The sequence below is a fragment of the Gopherus flavomarginatus genome, chromosome 5 (genome assembly GCF_025201925.1).
Source record: "Gopherus flavomarginatus isolate rGopFla2 chromosome 5, rGopFla2.mat.asm, whole genome shotgun sequence".
In the NCBI taxonomy this organism is placed as follows: domain Eukaryota; kingdom Metazoa; phylum Chordata; order Testudines; family Testudinidae; genus Gopherus; species Gopherus flavomarginatus.
Window position 1 is genome coordinate 126,982,553 of NC_066621.1, and position 26,925 is coordinate 127,009,477.

General features: G+C 43.2%; 1 protein-coding gene across 4 annotated transcripts in view; it reads right to left on the bottom strand.

Moving 5' to 3' along the window:
* The window catches only part of EML5 (EMAP like 5), a 301,390-nt gene that overhangs the window by 231,827 nt on the left and 42,638 nt on the right, over positions 1 to 26,925 (bottom strand). For all 4 annotated transcript variants that reach the window (XR_007774428.1, XM_050953201.1, XM_050953200.1 and 1 more), the window contains exons 2-4: positions 8,895 to 9,054; positions 3,092 to 3,190; positions 1,937 to 2,005 (exon numbers count right to left, since the gene is read on the bottom strand). Coding sequence is in view for 3 of the 4 variants with exons in the window: in XM_050953201.1 (XP_050809158.1) it covers positions 1,937 to 2,005; positions 3,092 to 3,190; positions 8,895 to 9,054 (328 nt within the window). In the remaining variant the exon portion in view is untranslated. The remainder of the gene's footprint in view (positions 1 to 1,936; positions 2,006 to 3,091; positions 3,191 to 8,894; positions 9,055 to 26,925) is intronic.

The window sequence follows — 26,925 nt, forward strand, 5'->3', positions numbered from 1 at the left end:
TTCAGATCCCATTAGGAGTTGGGCATCTGAGTGTTAAAGACAAGCACACTTCTGTGAGCTGCTTTCAGGTAAACCTGCAGCTTTTTCAGCAAGTAATTCAGACCCTGGGTCTTTGTTGGAGCAGACGGGAATGTCTGGCTCAGCAAGACAGGGTGCTGGAGGTCCTGAGCTGGCAGGGAAAACAGGAGCAGAGGTAGTCTTGCCACATCAGTTGGCAGCTCCCAGGAGGGTTTCTGTGATCCAACCCGTCACATGGTGATTTTACTGACCAACGACTGGAGAGGAGTCACTACTCTCTGTAGCAGGAGAAGTCTTCTATAGTGTGATACTAAACAGAATGAAAGAGGCATTGGATACAAAGCTTAGGGAAGAAGTATCTGGATTCAAGCTGAAGAGATCTTGTGTAGATCAGATATTCACACTAAGGACTATCACAAAAATGCATACAATGGCAGGCTCCCCTTATCATCAATTTAGTCTAATTCCAAAAGGCATTTAACAGACTGCATAGGCATAGATTGTGAAATATTCTTCAGTCTTATGAAACTCCAGCTAAAGTTGTCATCATCAAGACTAAATACATTGACGCAAACAATGCTGTAAGGGTAAACAACCAGACCCAATGGTTCAACATGGACACAAGCATTATTGTTTGGGATTGCCATAGATTGGATAATTAAGAAGTACATTAACACCACAAACACTGGCATAGTATGGGTAGATGGCAAATGCCTACAGGGCCTAGATGTTGCTGATGATATCACACTAGAGTGACACCTCCAAAAAGCTAAAAAGGAAGACAGACATGTTGGCAAAAATATCAGGCCTACCAGGACCCACAAACAAATGTCCTTGAAACCCTAGTGTCAAGCAATAACAACATATCAGAAGGCAAAAACAAAAAAAGTTGAATAGTTCATTTACCTGAGCAACACCATATTTGCTAACAGAGTTTTTGTGAAATAAGTGATATCAAGGATAGGAAAGGCACCCACAGCATTCACCAAAAACTCAACAACCTATGGAAATCAAAGATATACAGTACCAAAACAAAATTAAACTTTCAACTCAAATGTAATCTCAGTGCTAACATACTGCTGAAAGAGCTGAAGATCTTAAAACGTCAGGCAGAAAATTAGATGCCTTTGAAAATAAATGCCTATGAAAGATTCTGGGCATTGGACAGCGAGACTTCCTCAATGATGAGGAGATCTGAGAAATTATCAATCAGCATCTTATCTCCACTAGAATTAGAAGGAAATGTTGGACATATTTGGGACATGCCAAAAGATAGACTCCCACGTAAAGCTCTCACACTGAACTCAAATGGTGTGAGGAAACAAGAGCACTCCAGAGAAGAACCACTACCTCTAGCAGGGAGGACAGAACAGTCAGTCAATCTCAACACCATAGAGCAGGTGGAAGCAGCAGATAATGACAGAGATGGATGGAAGAGACTAGTTTCTGCCCTGTGTGCCAACATCAGCAAAAGTAGGATGTAGTAAAAATCATCATCATCATCACCACCATTTACTTAGGATCTCAAACAGTATATTTTATAATACTTTATTTTTAAATAACTTCAGTGTATCTTGTGGAAGAACTCTCATGTTCTTTTAAAAAAAAACTGCACTAGCAGTTGTCTAATTACAAATAATGTTCTTTTTCCAATTGACATGTTCAAGTTATATTAAGCAGCAACTGGATCTAACATAGTCTATTAATGGAAAAGTTATCAGAATATCTCATGAGAAATAATATTTTTGTTTGTAATTTATTAGTAAGATTCTGAATACAAACCTCTTATCTAAATTAAATATAAAAGTACTCCCTTTAGATTCCATAATTACTTGTTTTACAAAAAAAAAAAAAAAAGAGTGATAGTAAATATAACTCAACATATTTGTATAACAAAAGCGTAAATTTAGTACAGTACCTTAATATGTTTTACACCACAGCTGACTAGTTTGTTTGGTTGGTACAAATCCCAAGAAATATCAAATATCTGCAAATAAATCAGAATGCTAGTAAAGATGGCCTTTTTAATACATGTATAATTTTATATATAAATGAAAATAGAACAAATTCCCATCAAAATGACAAGCAGCACAAAATCTACAGACCTACAGACAGCAAAAAGCCATTTCAGAGCTTTTCAAAGAAGTTTACTGGGACTTTTTTTATGCCTCCCCTCAAAAGCTAAAGTGCATTGTACATTATATAAATAACTTTCATTATCTGTATTTGTCTGGCATACCCAAAGTAACATACAGTTACAGAAGATGTTGTGTGTATATTTAAAAGTTGTAGAAAAAAAATCCTATCTTGTGTTTGAGAAATAATATTTGATTATATAAAAAGGGGCACACAGAGGTCTAATGCTGTTTTTTTCTGATGTTTGAGGACTGTGAAGTTGTGCAAGTTAATGTTCTTTTATGTCTTTTCTCATTTTTATGTATTATCTTTAGATTTATATGTCTAAACTAGAAGCTTGATAAGGAGATAAAGTTCAATATTTGTCAGAATGCTCTGAAGGAGTTGTTAATGATATTCTCAAAAGCCTGGAAGAATTTTAATGCCAGTGAGATTATAAAAAATGAAAACAGTCACCAAATGTATATTATTGTTAAATGGAGCTGTATAAGTTCTTGTAACATGTTTTAATAGTGTTCTTTTTGAGTATTCTTTCATTTGTGCAAAAGCTATGAATAAGCCTGCTTCAGAATGGTCTCCAAAGTACCATGTGTATTCCCCAACTCCTAAGCCACATACACCTAAAGAATTACAGAGTTCAAAAGATTTGGCACATTTTGGTTCTCCTATACCAGAGTAGGGTCTAGAGTTGCCTCAAATATGACACCTTCAATATATGCTTCTAGGTCTCCACAGAGTATGCATAATATGTGGTGAACCACATATCACCTAAAGCATAGATATTTATAATGCATATATTTTTCCTCAAATAAAGTTAACATGATCAACTTCTATAATCTACAACAGCTGATATTCAGAAAACAAACCCAATATGTACACACAGAGGTTTCAACATACCAAAATCCCACCAATACTCCTATTAAGTAGTTATGCTTACCCTGTCTGTATGACCAGGAGCCATAGATAACATTTTTCCTCTTCTCCAGTCCCACACACATATTGTATTTTTTGAATCCAGACCCACTGAGACCAAACGCTGATAATTTCCAAGAAGTTTAAAAAAAAAAAAAAAAAAGGAAAATATCAATATTTGGATCAAGTTCCCATTTAATTTTGAGAGACATCTTACCATACCTGGATTTTTTAAAGAAATCTAATTGTATACAGTAACTCCTCACTTAAAGTCGTCCTCGTTAATGTTGTTTTATTGTTACATTGCCTATCAGTTAGAGAACATGCTCATTTAAAGTTGTGCAATGGTCCCTTATAACACTGTTTGGCAGCTGCCTGCTTTGTCCACTGCTTGCAGAAAGAGCAGCCCCTTGGAGCTAGTTGGTGGGGGGCCTGGAACCAGGGTGGACTGGCAACCCCCTTATCAGCTCCCCGCTCCCTTAAGTTCCCTGTGCAGCAGCCACCCAGCAGGTTATCAATTGCCGGGAGTTCAGCTGTCCCTCCTCCCACTGCCATGTGCTGCTCCTGCCCTCTGCCTTGGGGCTGCTCCCAGGAGCCTCCTGCCTGCTGTTTAAGAGGGGTTGGAAGGATGAGGGCTAATGTCAGCATATCCCCCTCCCCTCTGCTCCTGGCCCCTGCTTACCCCATCTCCATAGAGCAGGGGGGACACAACAGGGCTCAGGACAGAGGGAGCTTGCTGGCAGCAGCTGTTGTCTCAACTTGCTGATCTACTTATGGCAATGTACTTAGAGTGGGGTCAGAGTACCTAAAGGGGCAATGTGCCTCTCTCTCTCTCTCTCTCTCTCTCTCTCTCTCACACACACACACACAGTCTCTCTGTCACTATCTGCCATGCTGTCTCCCCTCCCTCCGTTTGTGCTGCCTTGAAGAGTGTGAAGCTACATTAACAACAGTGTGTTAACCTTTGAGGGCTCAGCCAAGTACTAGTTCATCATTTACCAGTAAGGCATTCCCTGGGAAATATCCCATCCTCTGACTTCACCACTGCAACCAAGCTTCACAATCATCATTGCTGTGTACAGTATTAAATTGTTTGTTTAAAACTTATACTGTGTATAAGTATATACTGTATACACAGTATAATATAGTCTTTTGTCTGTTGAAAAACATTTCCCTGGAACCTAACCCCTTCACCCCCACCTACCCCCTTTACATTAATTCTTATGGCGAAATTGGATTTACTTAACATTGTTTCGCTTAAAGTCACATTTTTCAGGAACCTAACTACAACGTTAAGCGAGGAGTTACGGTATATATTTAAGAGGGGGGAAAATAGAGCAACAGGGCCCAGTGTTAGTCTTCATGTAAGCAAAAAACTTCCATGGAGGTTGTGTCAGTAGAAGAACAATACACTTTTATAAACCTGATATTAACTAGTACCTTAATAGATATTAACAGATATTTCTGAATTAATACTTTGAATATTGTTCTTGAAATGTCCTCAATATACAAATGTGAATAAAACAAAATATTACTCTGTACCTAAGACCCAATTCTGTAAAAATGCAGGTGCTAAATATTAAGTATGCGAGCAATCCTACTGAAGTTAGTTTAAATTTAAAGTACATACCCTCTGATCCTGTAAACAGTTACGTAAGTATTAATCTTAAAATTTCAAGGAAGTGTAAAGAATAAACACATCACTTTATTCTTACATCTTCAAAAACTGTTAAACAAAATATTTCTTTAAAAAAAATTAAGTTAAAGCTGAGAGTGTTTTTAAATTTCAGTTCAGCCAATACCCCAAAATATTTTTAATATTCTATACCTATTTGTGAATGCTGGGCCTGCTCTGACCTGTGAACTTATATGTTGCTATGCAGAACAGCTGTGCAAGAGACCTCCGCTGATTCTTAGAACAGCAGATGAAATATGCTATGGTTGAACAGGATGCGCTTAACCGCAAACCGCAGAACAAAATGTAATTTGCATAAGAAGCGCTGTTGACGTGTTTGCCTGTGTTTCTAAATCGCATAAAAGACGCTCGGGAACACACAGTCGGGGCGAGCCACATTGGGGTACCTGATCCTCGGTGAAGGACGTGCCAATCGTGGTCTCTGCCCGGTCCACGGACCGTAAGGAAATCGCAGTCAACTGGTAGCCGTGAGAATCTCGAAATCCTTGGAGACGAGGCCTAAGCTCAGACAGACACATCCCCACCATGGCAGATCTGCCTTGAGTGGCGGCCAAGAGCCCAAGTGAGCGGGATTGGAAAGGGTCTCGAGACACATCCCCACCAAGGGAGATCTCGTATTGATCCCGGACCACCCTAGAGAGTATCCGGTTCCACCAGAGGCGTCAGACGATTGGGAATACAGGCAAAACAGGGGCAACAGTGGACTCAGCTTTGCTGTGTTTAAGCAATTCAAAGAGCAAAAGCCTGTTGCGATAACGGGACATATATAAGCGCTTATTTTAAAAAGGTACGGTTATTATTAAAACGCACAACCTGATCAGTTGTAGCAATAGATATTCTAAAGATAGATACAATTAATTAAATTAATGCTGCTAGAAGATTGTTAAGTATTATAATACTAGTTATCAATTAAATATTATCGGAAGAATAAATAATAAAAAATTGGTTTTATCATTATTACGCCTCTCGAAGTGTCAATCCTAAGAAAAAACTTGCGTGGAAGCAGCCAGCCGCTTAAGGGCTAACCTTCATTGGATATAAGAGGAGGCTCATGGCTGGGCCACAACTAAAAGTGGTGTCTCCACAGGAAAAAGAGCGGTGCACTATTAAACTTTTTATTTTATTTTCTGAAATTCTTAAGAGATCCAGAGAGAAGACGTTTCAGACATAAGGAGGTTGCATGAAATGAAGAGAGAGAAAAGTGGACTGTATGTATGTGCACATTCAGTTTCCAGATTGTCCTTTACAAGAGCCACAATTCAGTTCTGCACTTTCAGTCACTGCTGACCACTAAAAACCTTCACAGGCATCCATAGCTGTGCAAGAATGGTGGTTAATTTATATTTTGAAGACTAAGCTATATCATTCCCCATAAACTATGTTATGAAATAATTTGTGCTGCCTCCAAAAACAGCAACTGATTTTGTCTTGCATGATTGCTTTAGCATGAGGGCCTAAAACTAGCACTGAAGGAACTCAGTAAGCATATCCAAGGAGTCTCAAGACAAAAGATGAACTGCAAATCTGGAGATGCCAAAAAGTTATTCCTGAGATGAAAAAAATAAAATAAAAATCTCTCTGTGCTCTCCAGCCCTCTCTTAGCCTAATATGTGGAAATAAACAAGCATATTTCTGGGCTTAACTCACTCTTTATTTTAGCTTTGCATTTCAACTTTATTATTTCTTAAACATTGAGAGCATAATTGTTACTGTGTAGGATCTGACCACAATGATATTACACAATCTTAAAGACAGACTAAGATCACACAAATACGAAGTGGGTAGTAGGGTGTTTTGGTTTTGAATTTGTTTGTTTTTACATTTGGATGGTGATGGCTTAATTTTGACAGAGGAAGGACCTGTGAGCCTTATGGACCAAGATTTTTCCTCTCTTTAAATGATAATGCTTACACTCATAGGACCAAGTTAAGGCAAATTTAGTTTCCATTTTATGACACACATAGATGATAATAGTCAGTTAAAAAGTCTGCCTGTCAGGGAAATCCATCTACAATACCACCAACACCAAACTGGCTGCAAGGTGCACAGCCCACAGCAAAGAAACTACATGGAAGTGATCTCTCTGGTCTCTATTTGAAAAAACTCCATAAATTCCCAGTTTTCAGATCTTTCAAAATCTACTCCTGCTGAAAATGTTCCAAACAGGAATTGACCTAGCTCCAGCATTAACAATCCCTCTCAGGAATGAGTGGAGTAAAGGTATTTTGAATCTATTAATATTATAATAATTTTAAATCATCCATCATCCTGAGATCTGGGTGTTATACAAAACTTAAGTAGAGAGTCAAATCTCAAAAAGAGACCAAATTTCATGCTCCCTGGCTGCCTGCAGATTTACCAGAGAGCTAGGAAAGCAGGATTTAATTAGTATGGAAACCTGAATAAAGAGGTAGGCCTTGAAGTTCTTTCTAAAACTGGCTAGGTTCATGCTTAACTGTATTTCCACAGACAACATATTTTAGAGGTGCAGCTCTCCTATCAAGAAACTTCTACCATAAACTTTACCATTGGAGCCAGCAAGCTGTAACATACTGGATGAGCAAGGGCATAGACAACTGGGGACTGAGGGAGCTATAGCCCCCTCCCCTTTCCCCCCAAAATGTAGAAACTGCATTAATAAGGAAACACTGAGTTGGGAATTGAAGTTCATTTATCTCATTTTAATAAAAGTGAAGAAATTTCATTATGATGCAAAATTACTAATTGAAATTATATTCAACCGCTATTATTTTAATTCTAGCCCCACCCCAAAATACAAAAAGGTTATTTATGTTCCTGATGAGTATAGATGTATGGTAGTTTGGAGATGATGACACAGTGTTAAGGTAGCCTGGGCTTAGACCCATTTAGGGCTTTAAATATGGCAATCAGTACCTTGAATTTCACACACCAGTCAAATGGCAACAAGTCCAGACAGGCAGCCATAGTCTGGACTAGAGGGAGTTTCCAGCGGACTTTAACAGACAATCTTAGATAAACTTTAGTCCTAGACTAGGATAGTTGAGCTAAGAGGTTATGAAGGCAAGAATGATTTATGCTAGAACAGCATTTGAGGGGTAGAGGCATAGTTTTCTTTGCTCACTGTAGGTGAAAGAATGTTGTTCTTCCAAGCAATGCATCCTGAAAGTTTAGCCATAGTGAGAAATCTAAAACCCAAAGATTCTCTATCACACTGATGATCTCTACGGCTTCCCTCTTAGGTTTCCAGGTTTTTTAAAATGAAATTCACACTTGGGAGTATTCTTACCCTAATTCTTGCTCAGATAATGAGAACAATTGGTCTCTACACCACTACATTTCTAACTGAGAAAGTAGTAGAGCTAGTAGGTAACAGAAATTAGTTTCCCTGGCTAACAGTAGGAACTAAAATCACTTAGGGAAGAACACAGCCTAAGGACATATTATTGTGCCTGGTCTCTGCACTGGTTTGTAAGAAGGGGCGAATGGGACGGGGAAGTGGAGTAGCACAAGGAGCCTTCTCTCCACTCTGTGCAGAAGCCAGGCACAATTTCAGTGAAGACTGAAGTGTTAGCAAACCCCAAAAATAGAGAGAATAAACTAAAATATGCCCCAAATCAACCAGCAGAGCCATCTAGCTTAGAGGAGCAAGTCTGCAGGGTGCTGAGACATTCAGGGAAGCAATTTGCTACTCTGGGAACAGTGCCTCCTAAAGCCCCGCTATAGCAGTGGCTCCACACTGACTCCAATAAAGGCCAGTTCCATAATCATATAATCTGGCCCTACAGCTGTGGTTTTTTAAAAATCCTCTTTTCAAGATGGTTAACATTTTGTTAGCTGGGGACGAGCCTGCCATCATATGTGTCTTCTTTCTTGCTCTCTCCTATACCTGGAATGATCTCCCTATTACAGTGCACTAAGCTCCGCTCATCTCTTCATTCACATCTCTTCTGAAGCTGCAAATTTTTAAGTTTGGCAAGAAAAGCGTCTGTAAATACTAACATCGCTCTCCTGAAATTGGAATTGGACAAATAAAACCTTTGATTCAATTCATCTCCTGAAAGAAAGTTGTATCGGAGGACCTTTTTTCAAACAGATTCAGACAGTTTATCTTTTAAAAACAGATTTTGAAAATAGAATACTGACTACATACCTGCCCATCTAAGTCAAATGCCAAGCAAGCTATACCATGTGTGTGAACATCTTTCAGTATCGATATAGTCTGCACAGTGTATGAGTCCCAAACACAGATATATGGTTCTTTTCCAACTTGACCTGTTGCCACCAACACTTGTTCAGGATGCAAAGCAAGGCTGCCAAAAAAAGGAAGAATAATTTCAAACATTAGAACATTTGTTCAAGGAACTTGTACATTATTTAGCTTTAGGTTGTACATTATTTAGCTTGTTAATCAAATGTTAGTTTAATTCCTTAAACAAAAGTCAACTTTTATTACAAGTTTTCCCATTGACACAACAACACATCACAGTATCATCCTGTAAGACAATTTTCAGGGTAGCCATACAACTTTCTTTCACACAGTTCTAACAATCGAACTTACATCTTACATGAGGCCTTTTTCAATGTGAAACTTATTTTATAACCTATCACATTCACTAATCTTCTGTTCTGCAACATGCATGCTTTACCAAATTCTTCTGCTTAATTGTTATTTCCCATTTCCTCCTATTTAAAAGGACACTAACACAAAACATAATTTTTAATTAAGGACAGCTGACTTAAAATATAATAAAATAAATGCTTGCCCATAGTTAAGGTTGTAGCAGAGCTTATGTCAAGTTGATTTTTCAAAGTGTTCTAGAATCCACATGCTTAGGCAAATTGCTTTGAAAACTGGTATGCCACATGAAAGGCCAAGAGTAACAGATGCAGGGAAAATCTGTGCTTGTTTGATCAAAGACTTCCTGAGATGCAGACCCTCACAGGACACTTTTTTGTGCACTAAAGCCTCACCGAAACAATGTGTTTCTTTTAACACTTTTCTGAACACATAGCCAGGAAAAAAACAGCAGCAAGAATCCCAAAAAATCTCATATCCTTGGAATGTCAAAGCACTTATCTAGTGTTCCTTGCCAGGATTAGGCTCCAGAAATGGCAATTTAACCCATGACATGGTGAACATGTAAATGAGGTATAATAGAGGACCTGAAATCTTCCAGTTTATATCATATCAAAGGAAGATGGGTAAGAGGGATGTATACCTAGAGAAATCCAATCTTTCTGTACAAACTGGATACAGCAAAACAGAGGGATCTGTGAAATGCTCTACTTGACCCAGGAAGGTAACCATTTGAAAGTTGACTCTATGCCAATGGTCACCAACCGGTTGATCGCGACGACTGGTCAATCCTAGAGGATCTCCTAGTCAATCGCGATCTCCAGGAGAGCAGCATGGCTGCCGCTAAGGCAGGTGCCTTCCCTGGCCCCATGCTGCTCCCGAAAGCGGCTAGCGCGGCCCTGGGGGTGGGGGTCAGGGGTCCGCCCTCACAGCTCCCATTGGCCAGGAATGGGGAGATGTGGCCAATGGGAGCTGTGGGGTCCGTGCTTGTAGGCAGAAGCAGCTCACAGAGCCACGTGCCCCCCCAGAGGCCAAAGGGGCATGTTGGTCCCTTCTGGGAGGTGCATGGGGCAGGCAGGCAGGGAGCCTGCCTTAGCCTTGCTGCGCTGATGACCGGGAGCCACTGAAGGTAAGTGCTGCATGGCGGGAGGCTGCACCCCAACCCCCTCCCAAAGCCAGCACCCCATAGCTCCTCCTGCACTTCGAGCCCCCTACTGCACCCCAGCTCTAAGCCCCCTCCTAGAGCCAGCACCCCATACCGACTCCTGTACCCCGAGCCCCCTACTATACCCCAGCCCTGACCTCCCTCTCAGAGCCAGCACCTCACACTCCCTCCAGCACCCCACTCTGCCCCAGCCCTGAGCCTCCACCCAGAGCCAGCACCCTGTACCTCCTTCTGCACCCCAACCCTCTGCCCCAGCCAGGAGCCCCCTCCTGCATGCAAACTCCCTCCCAGAGCTTGCACCCCTCACCCCCTCCTGCACTCCAATCCCCTGCCCCAGACTCATCCCAGAGCCCCCTCCTACACTGCAACACCTTTGGCCCCAGCCCAGAGCCCGTATCCCTTCTTGAACCCCAACCCCTAACCCTAGCCTGGTGAAAGTGAGTGAGGGTGGGAAAGAGTAAGCAACGGAGAGGGGTGGGGATGGAATGAGCAGGGCAGGGCCTCGGGGAAGGGGAAGGGTAGATCCTGGGTTGCCATTAAATTCAAGAAATGATCTTGGGTGTAAAAAGATTGGACACCACTTCTCTATACTGGACTTTCTTCCCCTCCCTAGATAAATCTCCTGGAGAATGGAAATGAAAGCCTTAACCAACATCTATTCTGTAAATTTATCTTCCGAAGACTACTTACAGTAAAGAGGAGCAAGGCAGTGTGTGATGATAATAAATTCTATTCCTAGGAGTTGACCTAGATCCAGGTGTCAATCTGTCTGCAGTGGCTTAAGAGCATGAGTACCAACCTGAGGGCAGACTACTGAGAAGCACGGCACAAACCCTAAATTGCTTGTGAGTTCTATACTTAGCTTTCACCAACCAAATATCAAGTGTAAACTCCTCAGGCACTATAACAGCCTAAACATGGAGTCAGAGACAGTCCCCTTGGGTACTCCGGTCTCTCTTGCCATCTAGGCAAGCTTGCCTTTGTAATAGATGGTCCCTTACACAAAAAAAAAAATCACAATAATACTCAGGTTACTCTCAATCCCGAAGGACCAGTCACTTACCCTAGGTCAATTGCCCTTTAGATCTTATACCAAAGACGATCCTTGTGGCCAATTTTATAATAAACTAATGTTTTATTAACTAAGAAAAAGAAATGAGTTATTTACAAGGTTAAAGCAGTTACACACACACACACACACACACACACACACACACACACACACACAAAAATAAGTTACCGTCTTGGGTTCCAAAAGGTGATAGAAACTGTTGCAATAAGCAAACTGTATACAGGGGTGGCTCCAGGCCCCAGCAAACCAAGCACGTGCTTGGGGTGTCATGCCGCAGGGGGAGCTCTACCGGTCGCCAGGAGAGTGGCAGGTGGCTCTGGTGGACCTCCCGCAGACGTGCCTGAGGAGGGTCTGCTGGTCCTGCAGCTCCGGTGGACCTCCCACAGGCGTCCCTGCGGAGGGTCCGCTGGTCCCGCGGCTTTGGTGGAGCATCCGCAGGCACGCCTGTGGGAGGTCCACCGCAGCCGAGGGACCAGTGGACCCTCCACAGGCACATCTGAGGGAGGTCCAACGGAGCCGCGGAACCGGCAACCGGCAGAGTGCCCCACACGGCATGCCACCATGCTTGGGGCGGTGAAATGGCTAGAGCCGCCCCTGACTGTATACATCCTTTAGGGCTAACCCAGGCTAAGCAGCTGGTGATCCCTTGCTTATGCTTAGAAATCTTGACGTCCCATAGTCCAAGCATCATAGAGATACAGTTCTTCTTGTCAGTGATTTTTATTCCCTTCTTCCCAGAGTTCAAGATGATCAGATGAGCTCACACGCATGCCTCCTCTTTATGGGGGAGGGAGGAATGTAGTTAAAGTTTGCTCTGCTGAATATACTACAGCAACGCTAATATATTTAAACAACCTTAGTAGTATGGTATGGATATAACTTTTTGAAACCTAGGTGCCTACAGTTAGGCTCTTAAAACTCTTATTTATGTGCCCAAATATGAAGACTTGATTTTGAAAGTACTGAGTACTTCCAGCTGCCACTGACTTCCACACCATGGAACTTTGACCTCAGTAGGAACTTCAGATGCTCAATATCTCTAAAAAATAGGCTACTTTATTTAGGTGTCTAAAAATGGACTTAGGAGCTTAGTATTTGGTAACCATATTTAAAAATTTTGGCCAAGGTACACTATTTTAAAATATTCACGTCTTGAAGTTTATCTTAAATTATGTTTTGCTATACTTAGACAGATGTACGTAGATGCGCATACGGTAATCTGGTGATGTAAGAATTAAACTATTTTATCATAATAATATTTAAACCACAAGTTCAGTGATTTAGCTAAAACATGTACATTAAACAAACAACTTAAAGTCAAGTTGTATGATATATAAGAAGTGTTATCAGGATATGTGCATAATGCTTAAAATCAGAAAATATGTTTCACAATTTCAAAGACTCTATAAAGTTCAAGAAGCAAAAATTGGTGACTTAGGCGAGGATGTTTTCAAATACATCCTTTTTCATTTGATTTATTTTGAGTATATGTAAAATATGAGATTTTTAAGATGTGATCATTTTTCCAGAACATTAAAATAGCAAATAATCTATATCCGTGTTACGAGTGTACATCTAGTAGGAGATGTCTAAGAATGGTGTCATTTTGTGGCAACCAGGTTTATCTATTCAACTATGAAGGCCTTCACAGGCTATGGCATACATTTTTGAAGCTGCTCCCAAATCTGTGTTTCCCACTATCATAACCTTAGTCCCAGATTTGGACCTCAGCGTCCAAAATATGGGGGTTAGCATGAAAACCTCCAAGCTTAGTTACCAGCTTGGACCTGGTACTTGCTGCCACCACCCAAAAAATTAGAGTGTTTTGGGGCACTCTGGTCCCCCTGAAAAACCTTCCCTGGGGACCCCAAGACCCAAATCCCTTGAGTCTCACAACAAAGGGAAATAATCCTTTTTCCCTTCCCCCCTCTAGGTGCTCCTGGAGAGATACACAGACACAAGCTCTGTGAAACTACACAGAGTGACTCCCCCTCTCTGTTCCCAGTCCTGGAAACAAAAAGTACTTTCCTCTTCACCCAGAGGGAATGCAAAATCAGGTTAGCAATTCCAACACACACAGATCTCCCCCTGATTTCTTCCTCCCACCAATTCCCTGGTGAGTACAGACTCAATTTCCCTGAAGTAAAGAAAAACTCCAACAGGTCTTAAAAGAAAGCTTTATATAAAAAAGAAAGAAAAAATACATACAAATGGTCTCTCTGTATTAAGGTGACGAAATACAGGGTCAATTGCTTAAAAGAATATTGAATAAACAGCCTTATTCAGAAAGAATACAAATCAAAGCACTCCAGCACTTATATTCATGCAAATACCAAAGAAAAGAAACCATATAACTTACTATCTGATCTCTTTGTCCATACACTTAGAAACAGAAGATTAGAAAGCAGAACTACTTCTCCAAAGCTCAGAGAAAGCAGGCAGACAAAGACTCAGACACAAACTTCCCTCCACCCAGAGTTGAAAAAAATCCGGTTTTTCTGATTGGTCCTCTGGTCAGGTGCTTCAGGTGAAAGAGACATTAACCCTTAGCTATCTGTTTATGACACGCCCCCCAAATTGCAGACAGTGGGGAAGCTCACTGGCGGCGATTTCCTTCTAGAACTTTAAAATAAACAGATTACTACAACACATGCACCTTTACATATACTACTAAGTATATAACTAACAGACTTCTACATTTTAAGAACACTTTTTAACTACTGAATTCTGGGAAACTCTCACGGGAGAGTGCATCAGCAACTTTGTTAGAAGCTCCTGTGATGTGTTGAATTTCAAAATCAAAATCTTGGAGAGCTAAACTCCAACGAAGAAGTTTCTTGTTGTTCCCCTTGGCAGTATGAAGCCACTTTAGTGCAGCATGGTCAGTTTGCAGTGGGAACCGCCGTCCCCAAACATATGGGCGTAGCTTTTCCAGGGCGTACACAATGGCATAGCATTCCTTTTCACTGACTGACCAGTGACTTTCCCTCTCAGACAGTTTCTTGCTGAGAAACACGACAGGATGGAAGTTGTGATCTGTTGCTTCCTGCATGAGCACTGCTCCTATACCACGCTCAGATGCATCTGTGGTTACTAGGAATGGCTTGTCAAAGTCCGGGGCCCTGAGCACAGGGTCAGACATGAGCATCGCCTTAAGCTGGGTAAAGGCCTTTTGACACTCATCAGTCCACTTAACTGCATTTGGCTGGGTCTTTTTGGTCAGGTCGGTCAGTGGGGCAGCGATTTGGCTGTAGTGTGGTACAAATCGCCTGTAGTATCCGGCCAAGCCTAAGAAGGATTGGACCTGCTTCTTGGACCGTGGGACAGGCCACTTTTGGATAGCATCCACCTTGGCCTGTAGGGGGTTTATGGTTCCTCGACCCACCTGGTGCCCCAGGTAAGTCACTCTGTTTTGGCCTATTTGACACTTTTTGGCCTTAACAGTTAGTCCGGCCTGCCTGATGCGCTCAAAAACCTTCCCCAGGTGTAGTAGGTGTTCGGGCCAGGAGTCTGAAAAAATGGCCACATCATCGAGGTAGGCAACTGCAAATTCTCCCAGTCCAGCTAGTAGACCATCTACCAGCCTCTGGAAGGTGGTGGGTGCATTTCGAAGGCCGAAAGGAAGGACATTGAATTCATACACCCCCGCATGGGTGACGAATGCTGACCTCTCCTTGGCAGGTTCATCTAGCGGTACTTGCCAGTACCCCTTGGTTAAGTCTATTGTAGAGATGAACTGGGCACGTCCCAACTTCTCCAATAGCTCATCGGTGCGTGGCACTGGATAGTTGTCCGGACGAGATACCGCATTTAGCTTACGGTAGTCCATGCAAAAGCGTATTTCCCCATCTGGTTTGGGTACCAGAACCACTGGAGATGCCCATGCACTGGTAGATGAGCGGATTATACCCATCTGTAGCATGTTCTGGATCTCCCGTTCTATAGCAGCTTGGGCATGAGGAGACACCCGGTAGGGTGGGGTTCTGATTGGGTGAGCATTACCTGTATCAATGGAGTGGTATGCCCGTTCAGTCCGTCCTGGGGTGGCTGAGAACAGTGGGGCGAAGCTAGTGCACAGCTCCTTGATTTGTCGCCGCTGCAGACGTTCCAGGGTGGTTGAGAGGTTCACCTCTTCCAAGCCACCGTCTTTTTTCCCGTCGTAGTAGACACCGTCAGGCCACTCAGCATCATCTCCCTGGACTGTAAACTGACAAACCTGTAAGTCTCTGGAATAGAAAGGCTTGAGAGAAATAACATGGTAAACTCTAGGTTTTAGTGAGGACTTGGGAAATGCTATGAGGTAATTCACAGTTCCCAGGCGCTCTTGGACCGTGAATGGCCCTTCCCATGATGCTTCCATCTTATGGGCCTGTTGCGCCTTCAAGACCATAACCTGGTCTCCTACCTTGAAGGAACGTTCTCTGGCATGTCTGTCATACCAGGCCTTTTGCTCTTCTTGAGCATCCTTTAGGTTCTCTCTAGCAAGGGCTAAAGAGTGTCGGAGGGTGCTTTGTAGGTTGCTTACAAAGTCCAGAATGTTAGTTCCTGGAGAAGGCGTAAACCCCTATCATAACCTTAGTCCCAGATTTGGACCTTAGCGTCCAAAATATGGGGGTTAGCATGAAAACCTCCAAGCTTAGTTACCAGCTTGGACCTGGTACTTGCTGCCACCACCCAAAAAATTAGAGTGTTTTGGGGCACTCTGGTCCCCCTGAAAAACCTTCCCTGGGGACCCCAAGACCCAAATCCCTTGAGTCTCAAAACAGAGGGAAATAATCCTTTTTCCCTTCCCCCCTCCAGGTGCTCCTGGAGAGATACACAGACACAAGCTCTGTGAATCCAAACAGAGTGATTCCCCCTCTCTGTTCCCAATCCTGGAAACAAAAAGTACTTTCCTATTCCCCCAGAGGGAATGCAAAATCAGGCTAGCAAATCCAACACACAGATCTCCCCGATTTCTTCCTCCCACCAATTCCCTGGTGAGTACAGACTCAATTTCCCTGAAGTAAAGAAAAACTCCAACAGGTTTTAAAAGAAAGCTTTATATAAAAAGAAAGAAAAATACATACAAATGGGCTCTCTGTATTAAGATGATACAATACAGGGTCAATTGCTTAAAAGAATATTGAATAAATAGCCTTATTCAAAAAGAATACAAATCAAAGCACTCCAGCACTTATATTCATGCAAATACCAAAGAAAAGAAACCATATAACTTACTATCTGATCTCTTTGTCCTTACACTTAGAAACAGAAGACTAGAAAGTAGAAACTACTTCTCCAAAGCTCAGAGAAAGCAGGAAGACAGACAAAAGACTCAGACACTAAATTCCCTCCACCCAAAGTTGAAAAAATCCGGTTTCCTGATTGGTCCTCTGGTCAGGTGCTTCAGGTGAAAGAGACATTAACCCTTAGCTATCTGTTTATGACAACCCCTCCCGTTGCTGCTTCACCAACTGTAATGGTCCCTTAACCTCGTGACCATACACAAGTTCAAATGGTGAAAACCCTAAACTGGGATGTGGTACAGCCCTGTAGGCAAACAGCAACTGCCGCAACACTAGGTCCCAATTATTGGAGAATTCGTTGATGAATTTTCGTATCATGGCCCCCAAAGTTCCATTGAACCTTTCCACCAGGCCATTGGTTTGATGGTGGTACGGGGTGGCAACCAAGTGATTCACCCCATGAGTTTCCCACAGTTTTTCCATGGTCCCTGCCAGGAAATTAGACCCTGAATCTGTAAGGATGTCGGAGGGCCAACCTACCCTGGCAAAGATGTCTGTTAAGGCCAGGCACACAGTGTTAGCCCTGGTGTTGCCTAGAGCTACTGCTTCTGGCCATCGGGTAGCAAAGTCCACTAAAGTCAGTACGTACTGCTTTCCTCTGGGCGTCTTTTTTGGGAAAGGACCCAGAATATCCACAGCTACTCGCTGAAATGGGACCTCAATTATGGGGAGTGGCTGGAGAGGGGCCTTGACCTGGTCTTGAGGCTTACCCACTCTTTGGCATACCTCACAAGACCGGACATACTTGGCAACATCCTTGCCCATCCCCTCCCAGTGGAAGGACTTCCCCAACCGGTCCTTGGTTCTGTTCACCCCAGCATGGCCACTGGGATGATCATGGGCTAAGCTTAAGAGCTTCCCCCGGTACTTAGTTGGAACCACCAACTGTTTTTTGCGGCTGCCATTCTTCCCGGTGTCCACCAGAAAGAATTTCCTTGTATAAAAGTCCTTGGTCTATAACAAACCGGGATCGATTAGAAGAGCTGAGAGGCGGTGGGGTGCTCCGTGCCGCCGCCCAAGCTTTATGAAGGCTGTCATCTGCTTCCTGCTCAGTCTGGAACTGTTCCCTTGAGGCTGGGGTCACCAGTTCTTCCTCAGACCGTGGACTTGGGCTTGGTCCCTCTGGAAGCGATGTAGGTGATGGGGTTGTTTCCGTTGCTGGTGTACCGCTCTCCGCTGGTGCACCTGAGGGTATTTCAGGCTCTGGCTGAGCCTTTTGGGTATGGCTGTCTGTTGTTTCTGCCAGTTCTGGCTCGCTGGCGCCCACTGGCTTTGAGTTTGAAGATGGGGTTGCAATTGCTGGTGCTGGTTGCTGTTCCAGTTCCGGGCCTGGGACTGGAGGTGTTGTGGCTGTTTCAGTGGTTGGCATGGAATCCGGGTCCACTACCTCTGTCTGGGTCTCTGGTAACACAGACGGGGCACCTGTGGACGGTTCAGGAACAGAAATGGGTCTGGAAGCTTGCCTGGTTTGGCTACGTGTAACCATTCCCACTCTCTTGGCCCGCCTCACCTGGTTGGCCAAGTCTTCCCCCAGTAGCATGGGGATAGGATAATTGTCATAGACTGCAAAAGTCCACATTCCTGACCAGCCTTTGTACTGGACAGGCAGTTGAGCTGTAGGCAAGTCTACAGCTTGTGACATGAAGGTGTAAATTGTAACTTTGGCCTTTGGGTTGATGAATTTGGGGTCAACGAAGGATTGGTGGATAGCTGACACTTGTGCCCCCGTGTCTCTCCACGCAGTAACCTTCTTTCCGCCCACTCTCAAATTTTCCCTTCGCTCCAAGGGTATTTGAGAGGCATCTGGGCCTGGGGATCTTTGGTGTGATGGTGGTGTAATGAATTGCACTCGCATGGTGTTCTTGGGACACTTGGCCTTGATATGTCCCAGTTCATTACACTTAAAGCATCTTCCATCTGATGGGTCACTGGGCCAAGGTGAGTTACTGGAGACTGGTGAGGTGGAAGGGTAGGGTGTCTGTGGCTTTACTTGGGTGGTATGTGGGGTCTTTGGCTGTCCTCGGTTGTAGGGTTTATGGTCTGTGTGCCCCCTGGGGTAATCGTTCCCCTTGTCAGTAGCTTTCTTGCTTTCTGCCAGTTCCATCCATTTGGCTCCAATCTCCCCCGCCTCAGCGAGATCTTTGGGTTTTCCATCTTGTATGTACCGTGTGATGTCTTCAGGAACACCATCCAAGAACTGCTCCATTTGTATGAGGAGGTGCAGTTCTTCCAAGGTTTGAACGTTGTTTCCTGTTATCCAGGCCTCATAGTTTTTTGCAATGTAGTAGGCGTGTTTGGGAAATGACACCTCTGGTTTCCACTTTTGGGTTCTGAAGCGCCGACGGGCATGATCTGGGGTTATCCCCATTCTGTATCTGGCCTTGTTTGAAAAAGTTTATAGTCATTCATTTGCTGCTTAGGCATTTCAGCTGCCACCTCTGCTAAAGGTCCACTGAGCTGTGACCTTAATTCTACCATGTACTGGTCTTCGGGGATGCTGTACCCAAGACAGGCTCTTTCAAAATTTTCCAAGAAGGCCTTGGTGTCATCACCTGCCTTGTAGGTGGGAAATTTCCTGTGCTGTGGAGCAATAATTGGCGCCGGGTTGTTAGGGTTGGCTGGCACATGCAGCCCAGCTTTTGCCAACTCCAGTTCATGTTTTCTCTGTTTTTCCTTCTCTTCATTCTCTTTTTGTTGTTTTTCCATTTCTTTTTGGTGTTTTTCCATGTCTCGGTGGTGGGCCGCCTCTTCTTCTGCTTGTTTCCTTCGGTAGGCCACCTCCTCTTCTTCTAGTTTTCTTTTGTGTGCTGCCTCTTTGATTTGTTCTTCTCTTTCTTTCATCTCCCTCTCTTTTTGTTTTATTTCCAGTTGTCGCCTGTGTTCAGCTTCTTTGATTTGTTCTTCGGCCTCAATTTTTGCCTTAGAAGTCATGGTTCCTGTTTTCTTGGGTTGGGGTGCCCTCCGGTGTTTATCTTCTGAACTGCAGGTTCTCTGTTGCCTCCTGAAGTCTGCCTAGCAACAGTGCCTTTAGCTAATCTTCAATGTTAAGTAAACCTGAAAAACCACTTTATTTGCATGTATATAGTGCTGGTAATGACTCCTAATGGGAGTGCTATTGCATGACAAAAGACCTGTAACAGCTCCTTAATGGCTTCTTGCTTAACATGCAAGCCACAAACTGCCAGAGAGAGCAGAAAAAAAAATTCTCTCTGGTTCCCTTTTAAAACCAAACTGTTTCTCTCTGCTAAAAAGCCCTTAGCAGAGAAAAGAAAAATATAATATTCCTACTGGCTTCTGGATTCTATCTATATCCCAACCGCTGCTACTCATATCATAACCTTAGTCCCAGATTTGGACCTTAGCGTCCAAAATATGGGGGTTAGCATGAAAACCTCCAAGCTTAGTTACCAGCTTGGACCTGGTACTTGCTGCCACCACCCAAAAAATTAGAGTGTTTTGGGGCACTCTGGTCCCCCTGAAAAACCTTCCCTGGGGACCCCAAGACCCAAATCCCTTGAGTCTCACAACAAAGGGAAATAATCCTTTTTCCCTTCCCCCCTCCAGGTGCTCCTGGAGAGATACACAGACACAAGCTCTGTGAAACTATACAGAGTGACTCCCCCTCTCTGTTCCCAGTCCTGGAAACAAAAAGTACTTTCCTCTTCACCCAGAGGGAATGCAAAATCAGGCTAGCAATTCCAACACACACAGATCTCCCCCTGATTTCTTCCTCCCACCAATTCCCTGGTGAGTACAGACTCAATTTCCCTGAAGTAAAGAAAAACTCCAACAGGTCTTAAAAGAAAGCTTTATATAAAAAAGAAAGAAAAAATACATACAAATGGTCTCTCTGTATTAAGGTGACGAAATACAGGGTCAATTGCTTAAAAGAATATTGAATAAACAGCCTTATTCAGAAAGAATACAAATCAAAGCACTCCAGCACTTATATTCATGCAAATACCAAAGAAAAGAAACCATATAACTTACTATCTGATCTCTTTGTCCATACACTTAGAAACAGAAGATTAGAAAGCAGAACTACTTCTCCAAAGCTCAGAGAAAGCAGGCAGACAAAGACTCAGACACAAACTTCCCTCCGCCCAGAGTTGAAAAAAATCCGGTTTTTCTGATCGGTCCTCTGGTCAGGTGCTTCAGGTGAAAGAGACATTAACCCTTAGCTATCTGTTTATGACACCCACCAAAAAAAACACAACAACAAACATTGTTATCATACCATCATGCCTGATAGAGTAATGTTAAAATACTTTCAAGAAAAGATTATTTGACTTTGTCATTATCAGTCCACAAGATTTTAGTTGCAGTTTATAAATCTCATTATTTCAGCACCAAATTTCAACATTTACATTGACCCAATTTTAAAATTATTGTGTAATAAGGGCATTTGATCTTGGAAATTTTAGCTTTTTTGAAAAATCAGCAGAATGCTATGAAGTGACTATTATTAGGTAGTATTTTGCAGCAGTATCTATTAAAATAACACTGCTTTTTTCAGATGTTTTTCTAAAACATCTTAAGACAATGATAACTGATATACTTTAGCCATAAGCTGTGGAATAAAAATGCATATTGATATAATAAAGACTGGCTTATAAGACTAAAACATTACTGCCATTATTAAGATGACTGAATTTTTTTAAACCCCCTCTTTCTGTGACCTGGTCATGTAAATGTCAATACCAGTCTTAAAATCACACCAGCTTGGCTCAATGGTGCATTCTTGAAGCCAAGTCTGTCCTATATTATGATTGCACCAGTTCTAATAGTCATAGATGAGAAATTAGCAGCACCCAAAGACATAATTACCAGAATAAAAAAACTTTTATCCATGCAATATCCATAAGCTTTACCATTAATGACAAAAATATATTAAGCTTATCCTGTACTTTTGTGGATGAAGGAAAAACCCTCAATAGATACCGAAACAAAAATAGAAACCAAACTAATGTCTTAAAATGTTTTATTTCTAAAAGCTACTTTTGTACAGAAGCATAAAAATAAGCTTAGCAAACTTCGGGGAAAAAAACAATAAGATTGCAGAACATGGTAAATGTGTATTTTTTTCCTATCACTTTTTACCATAGAGTCAAGCAGTGCTTGGCCGTAGTCAAAAATACAAATTCCTACAGGCATATAGAGTATATGTAATTAACTAGAATGCAAAAGCTAGATCCTAATTCATTGTAAAATAAAAATAAAATAAGAATAGATTTATGCATTGCAGAAGCTTACATAGTAGAGGCATACTGAGTGAAACTACTAGGTAGATATTTTTATCAACCTAGCCTCCATAGTAGTTTGTATAAGCACTCATATAACCACAGAACATATGTATTGACTCAGGAAAAGTATAATTTGCTTCGGTACAGCTGTGTGTTATGTTCACTCTCAGTAACAGCAGCAAATAACCATCCGGATGATCTATCCTAACAACAACAAAATTACACTTACATACAATGAGTGGAGAAAACACTGGAAAGGACAAGTACAGAATATCTCTCTTCTGCCTATCATGGAAATGCTCATTGGTACAGAAATGTTTTTTAAGTACATCAGAAGCAGGAAGCCTGTTAAACCACCAGTGGGACCCCTGGACGATTAAGATACAAAAGGAGCACTTAAAGACAATAAAGTCATTGCGGAGAAACTAAATGAATTCTTTGCTTCAGTCTTCACGGCTGAGGATGTTAGGGAGATTCCCAAACCTGGGCTGTCCTTTGTAGATGACAAATCTGAGTGTTGATTACAGATTGCTCTCACCCCTCGCTCCACCGATATGGCCACCAGGTGCCCGTTATCTACCGGGTAATGAGCGTTGGGGTAGGGCGGAGGTTCGATCACTGGATGCCCTGGGGGGGTGACAAGTGCCCAAGGGTAGCGACGGGGATAACGCAAGCAATCAGTCGTAGTGTTAAAGATTGAGGATTTATTAAATGAGTCACAGATAAGGATAAGGGACCACACGATTAGTTACAACTTGGGCTTACAATATAATACTAGAACAAATAACACAAACACTACAATTACAAATAGAAGCTGGCCCTGGTATTTTTCTAAGTCCCAGTAATTATGCAGGTCGTCCCAGGGGTTAATAAAAGTGATATTGGTACTATTAATAACCATAAATGCAGCAACTAATCTCACTAAACACAGGTCGTGAGGTTTGACTGGCCCCCCTTGCTTTCAAGGGTTCCTGGTCAACGGGTTTCCCCTAGCAGGAGCCTTGGGGCGGCTGGAACCAGTCTTTGCCTCTTATCTAGCAGCACAGTTATACTTAACAGCTAATTCTACTTACACATACAAACCACGAAAGTTTCATTACGGCCGGCAAGCAGTCAGGCTTCAGGAAACGCGTGAGCCTGGGAGAGACCTTCAGGGTGATCAGGCCTGGATACGGTTCGACGGAAATTCGTGTTCTCTCCACCCGTCCCCGGGAGGGGGCCGACAATATATAACGAATTTTTCGTCATAATTTATGATAAGCCAATTGCGGGGTCGCGAGTGGCTCATGCCCATACAAGGGAGGCAATCGGGCCCCAGCATCTCTACCCAGGAAGCGACTGTCGTGGGGGAACTTCCCCTCCTCAGGTCGGCCGACCGCAAGGTGCTGTTTCCTGTTACAAGTTCTGCTTTCTGAGCAGCTACGTGATCAGTGGCAGTTCTGGGGGCTGGGGGAAAATTCCGTTGGGGGGTGGAGGCCGGAGCACCCGCTGTCTGGCCCTGGGGCCCAACTTGGGGGTCTAACACTGAGGAACTGTCACAAATTGAAGTGTCACTAGAGGAGGTTTTAGAATTACACCTCTACCCCGATATTACACGGTAAAACAGCACTTTGGGGGGCAGGGCTGCTTTACTGCGTTATATCCTATAGCGGGGCTCGGGTGGAGATTTAAAGGGCCTGGGGCTCCCCACAGCAGCCGGAGCCCGGGGCTCTTTAAATCATCCCTGGAGCCCGGGGCTCTTTAAATCACCACTGGAGCCCTTCCACCGCTACCTCAGGGCTCCAGCAGCAGGGCTCAGGAAGAGATTTAAAGGGCCCGAGGTTCCCCGCAGTGGCCGGAGCCCGGGGCTCTTTAAATCAGTGCTGGAGCCCTGCTGCCAGTACCCCGGGGCTCTGGCACCGGGGCTCAGGCAGTGCTTTAAGGGGCTCGGAGCTCTGGCTGCTATGGGGAGCCCCGGGCACTTTAAATCACCATCGGAGCCCTGCCGCTGCTTCCCCGCTGCTACCCCAATACAGCACGGTTTCACCAGTAATATTTGTTGGCTCCCGAGGACTGCGTTATATCAGGGTAAAGGTGTAATTGATCAACTTAACAGTAACAAGTCACCGGGACCAGATGGCATTCACCCAAGAGTCCTGAAAAAACTCAAACGTGAAATTGTGGAACTGTTAACTACGGTTTGTAACCTGTCCTTTAAATCAGCTTCTGTACCCAATGACTGGAAGATAGCTAATGTAATATCAATATTTAAAAAGGGCTCTAAAGGTGATCCCTGCAATTACAGACCAGTAAGTCTAATGTCAGTACCGGGCAAATTAGCTGAAACAATAGTAAAGAATCAAATTGTCAGACACACAGAAGAACATAAATTGTTGGGCAAAAGTCAACATGGTTTCTATAAAGGGAAATCATGTCTTACTAACCTATTAGACTTCTTTGAAGGCATCAACAAAAATGTGGACAAGGGGGATCCAGTGGACATAGTGTACTTAGATTTCCAGCAGTCTTTGACAAGGTCCCTCACCAAAGACTTCTATGTAAATTAAGTTGTCATGGGATAAGAGGGAAGATCCTTTCATGGATTAAGAACTGGTTAAAAGACAGGGAACAAAGGGTAGGAATAAATGCGTACAGATTTGGTCTCCTCATCTCAAAAAAGATATACTGGCATTAGAAAAGGTTCAGAGAAGGGCAACTAAAATGATTAGGGGTTTGGAACGGGTCAAATATGACGAGAGATTAAAAAGGCTAGGACTTTTCAGCTTGGAAAAGAGGAGACTAAGGGAGGATATGATAGAGGTATATAAAATCATGAGTGGTGTGGAGAAAGTGAATAAGGAAAAGTTATTTACTTGTTCCCATAATATAAGAACTAGGGGTCACCAAATGAAATTGATGGGCAGCAGGTTTAAAACAAATAAAAGGAAGTTCTTCACACAGCGCACAGTCAACCTGTGGAACTCCTTGCCTGAGGAGGCTGTGAAGGCTAGGACTGTAACAGGGTTTAAAAGGGAACTAGATAAATTCATGGAGGTTAAGTCCATTAATGGCTATTAGCCAGGATGGGTAAGGAATGGTGTCTCTAGCCTCTATTTGTCAGAGGGTGGAGATGGATGGCAGGAGAGAGATCACTTGATCATTACCTGTTAGGTTCACTCCCTCTGGGGCACCTGGCATTGGCCACTGTCAGTAGACAGGATACTGGGCTGGATGGACCTTTGGTCTCACCCAGTATGGCCACTCTTATGTTCTTACGCTCTTAAATTTTGTATCATGATAAAACACTAAAAAAATAAAAAATCACTACATTGGACACATTTGTGGCACCAGAAGTAGAATTAGATGTATGCCTACAGTTCACAAAGTCAAGGTTACCTAAGATTAAATACTTCTTTGAGCTGTATGCTCTACACACCTTCTCATGGCAGCAAGAAAAACAATGTAAAGGAACTGCCCCGTTATCCTCACTGTTACTGTAAAGGAATGCTTGCAAAGATACAGAGAAGGCTTGTGATAAAAAATGTCTTGATCATAACTAATACATGGATAACTGTAGGCAAGTAATACACTGCATTTTTTGTGAACACAACAGAAACAGAAGCCTCAGGTACAGGGAAATTAACACAAAAACCAGTATTATAAAAATCTCTCTTCTCTGGAGAAAGTATAGGCAATGTATTAAGTGAAATGGAAATACTGCCCAAACACAGACCATTAGATAATAAATATTTAACACTATGATACTTCTGCTTCACAGTAAGGAGTGAGTTTAGGCTTGGGGAATCACTCCAAAATATTTCAGGTGATTAGGACTGTCCCTGTCCTCCAAGGAGTGGGTCTTATTGTCTCCCCTCTTCCTCCTATTCTGGGGGTCTGCTTCTGGATAGCTGAAGGAGTGGCTTGAAGTTAGAGAAAGGACTTCTTAGAAGACTGGTTCCCTGGAATCAGCTTGCCCAGGACTGTCCCTCTCTTCTTCATGCGGTCCACATGTCAAATGGGTCTGTATTTCCCTGAATCCAGCAGTTGGAAGTCCCTAGGATGCTTGTATAGAGGTGGCAGCAGTGGTGACAGGATTGGGCTAGAATCCATGGTGTTTGCCCTTTGTTCAAAATTCCCTATTCACCACCACAGGGGAGGCAGAGAGGAACAACATGACTGATCTCTGCAAGTAGGTGCAGTGACTGTTAGGTGTGGGCTCTATGGACTTGGGAATTATCTTACATCTACCTCATGGTCTCTCTTGCATCAATTTCTTCACACAGAGAAGAAGGAAGGAGCAGTTTGCTGATATAACCAGATTTTCCAAGTTTACCAGTTTCCTTTTCTGCTCAGGGGAGGACAGTTGAGGTAACTCCACCAAGACAGGGCTGCTGAAATTTTGCCTATATTTTGTCCACTGGAGCCATCCTCTCAAATGCTTTCAGGGATTTTCCTGTTCAGTGGAGGGACACTGGACTCTGAAGGGAAAATTGCATTCTGTCTGCGATCGGTTGTCACCCCTGGGGTGCAGTCTGGGAGCCATGGGAACCACTGTGCCCCTAACCCCCCAGCTGGGCGGGCCTCTCTCACACTGCTTTGCCAGTGATTCAGTCAGCCTCTCCAGGCCCTGTTTTTACCCAACATAACAGCAGATGGCACCACACCACACATCTCTGTGGCCCCTAGCGAGGGGGGAGAGGTGGCTCCATGTGCTGTCCCCACTCCTAGCACTGTCCTCATAGCTCCCATTGGTCGGAAACCAGCCAACACAAGCTACGGGGGGCAGCGTTTGCAGGCAGCGCAAGGAGACACACTGTCCCCTTCCCCGCAGGGGGCTGCAGAGATGTGCTAGAAGCCA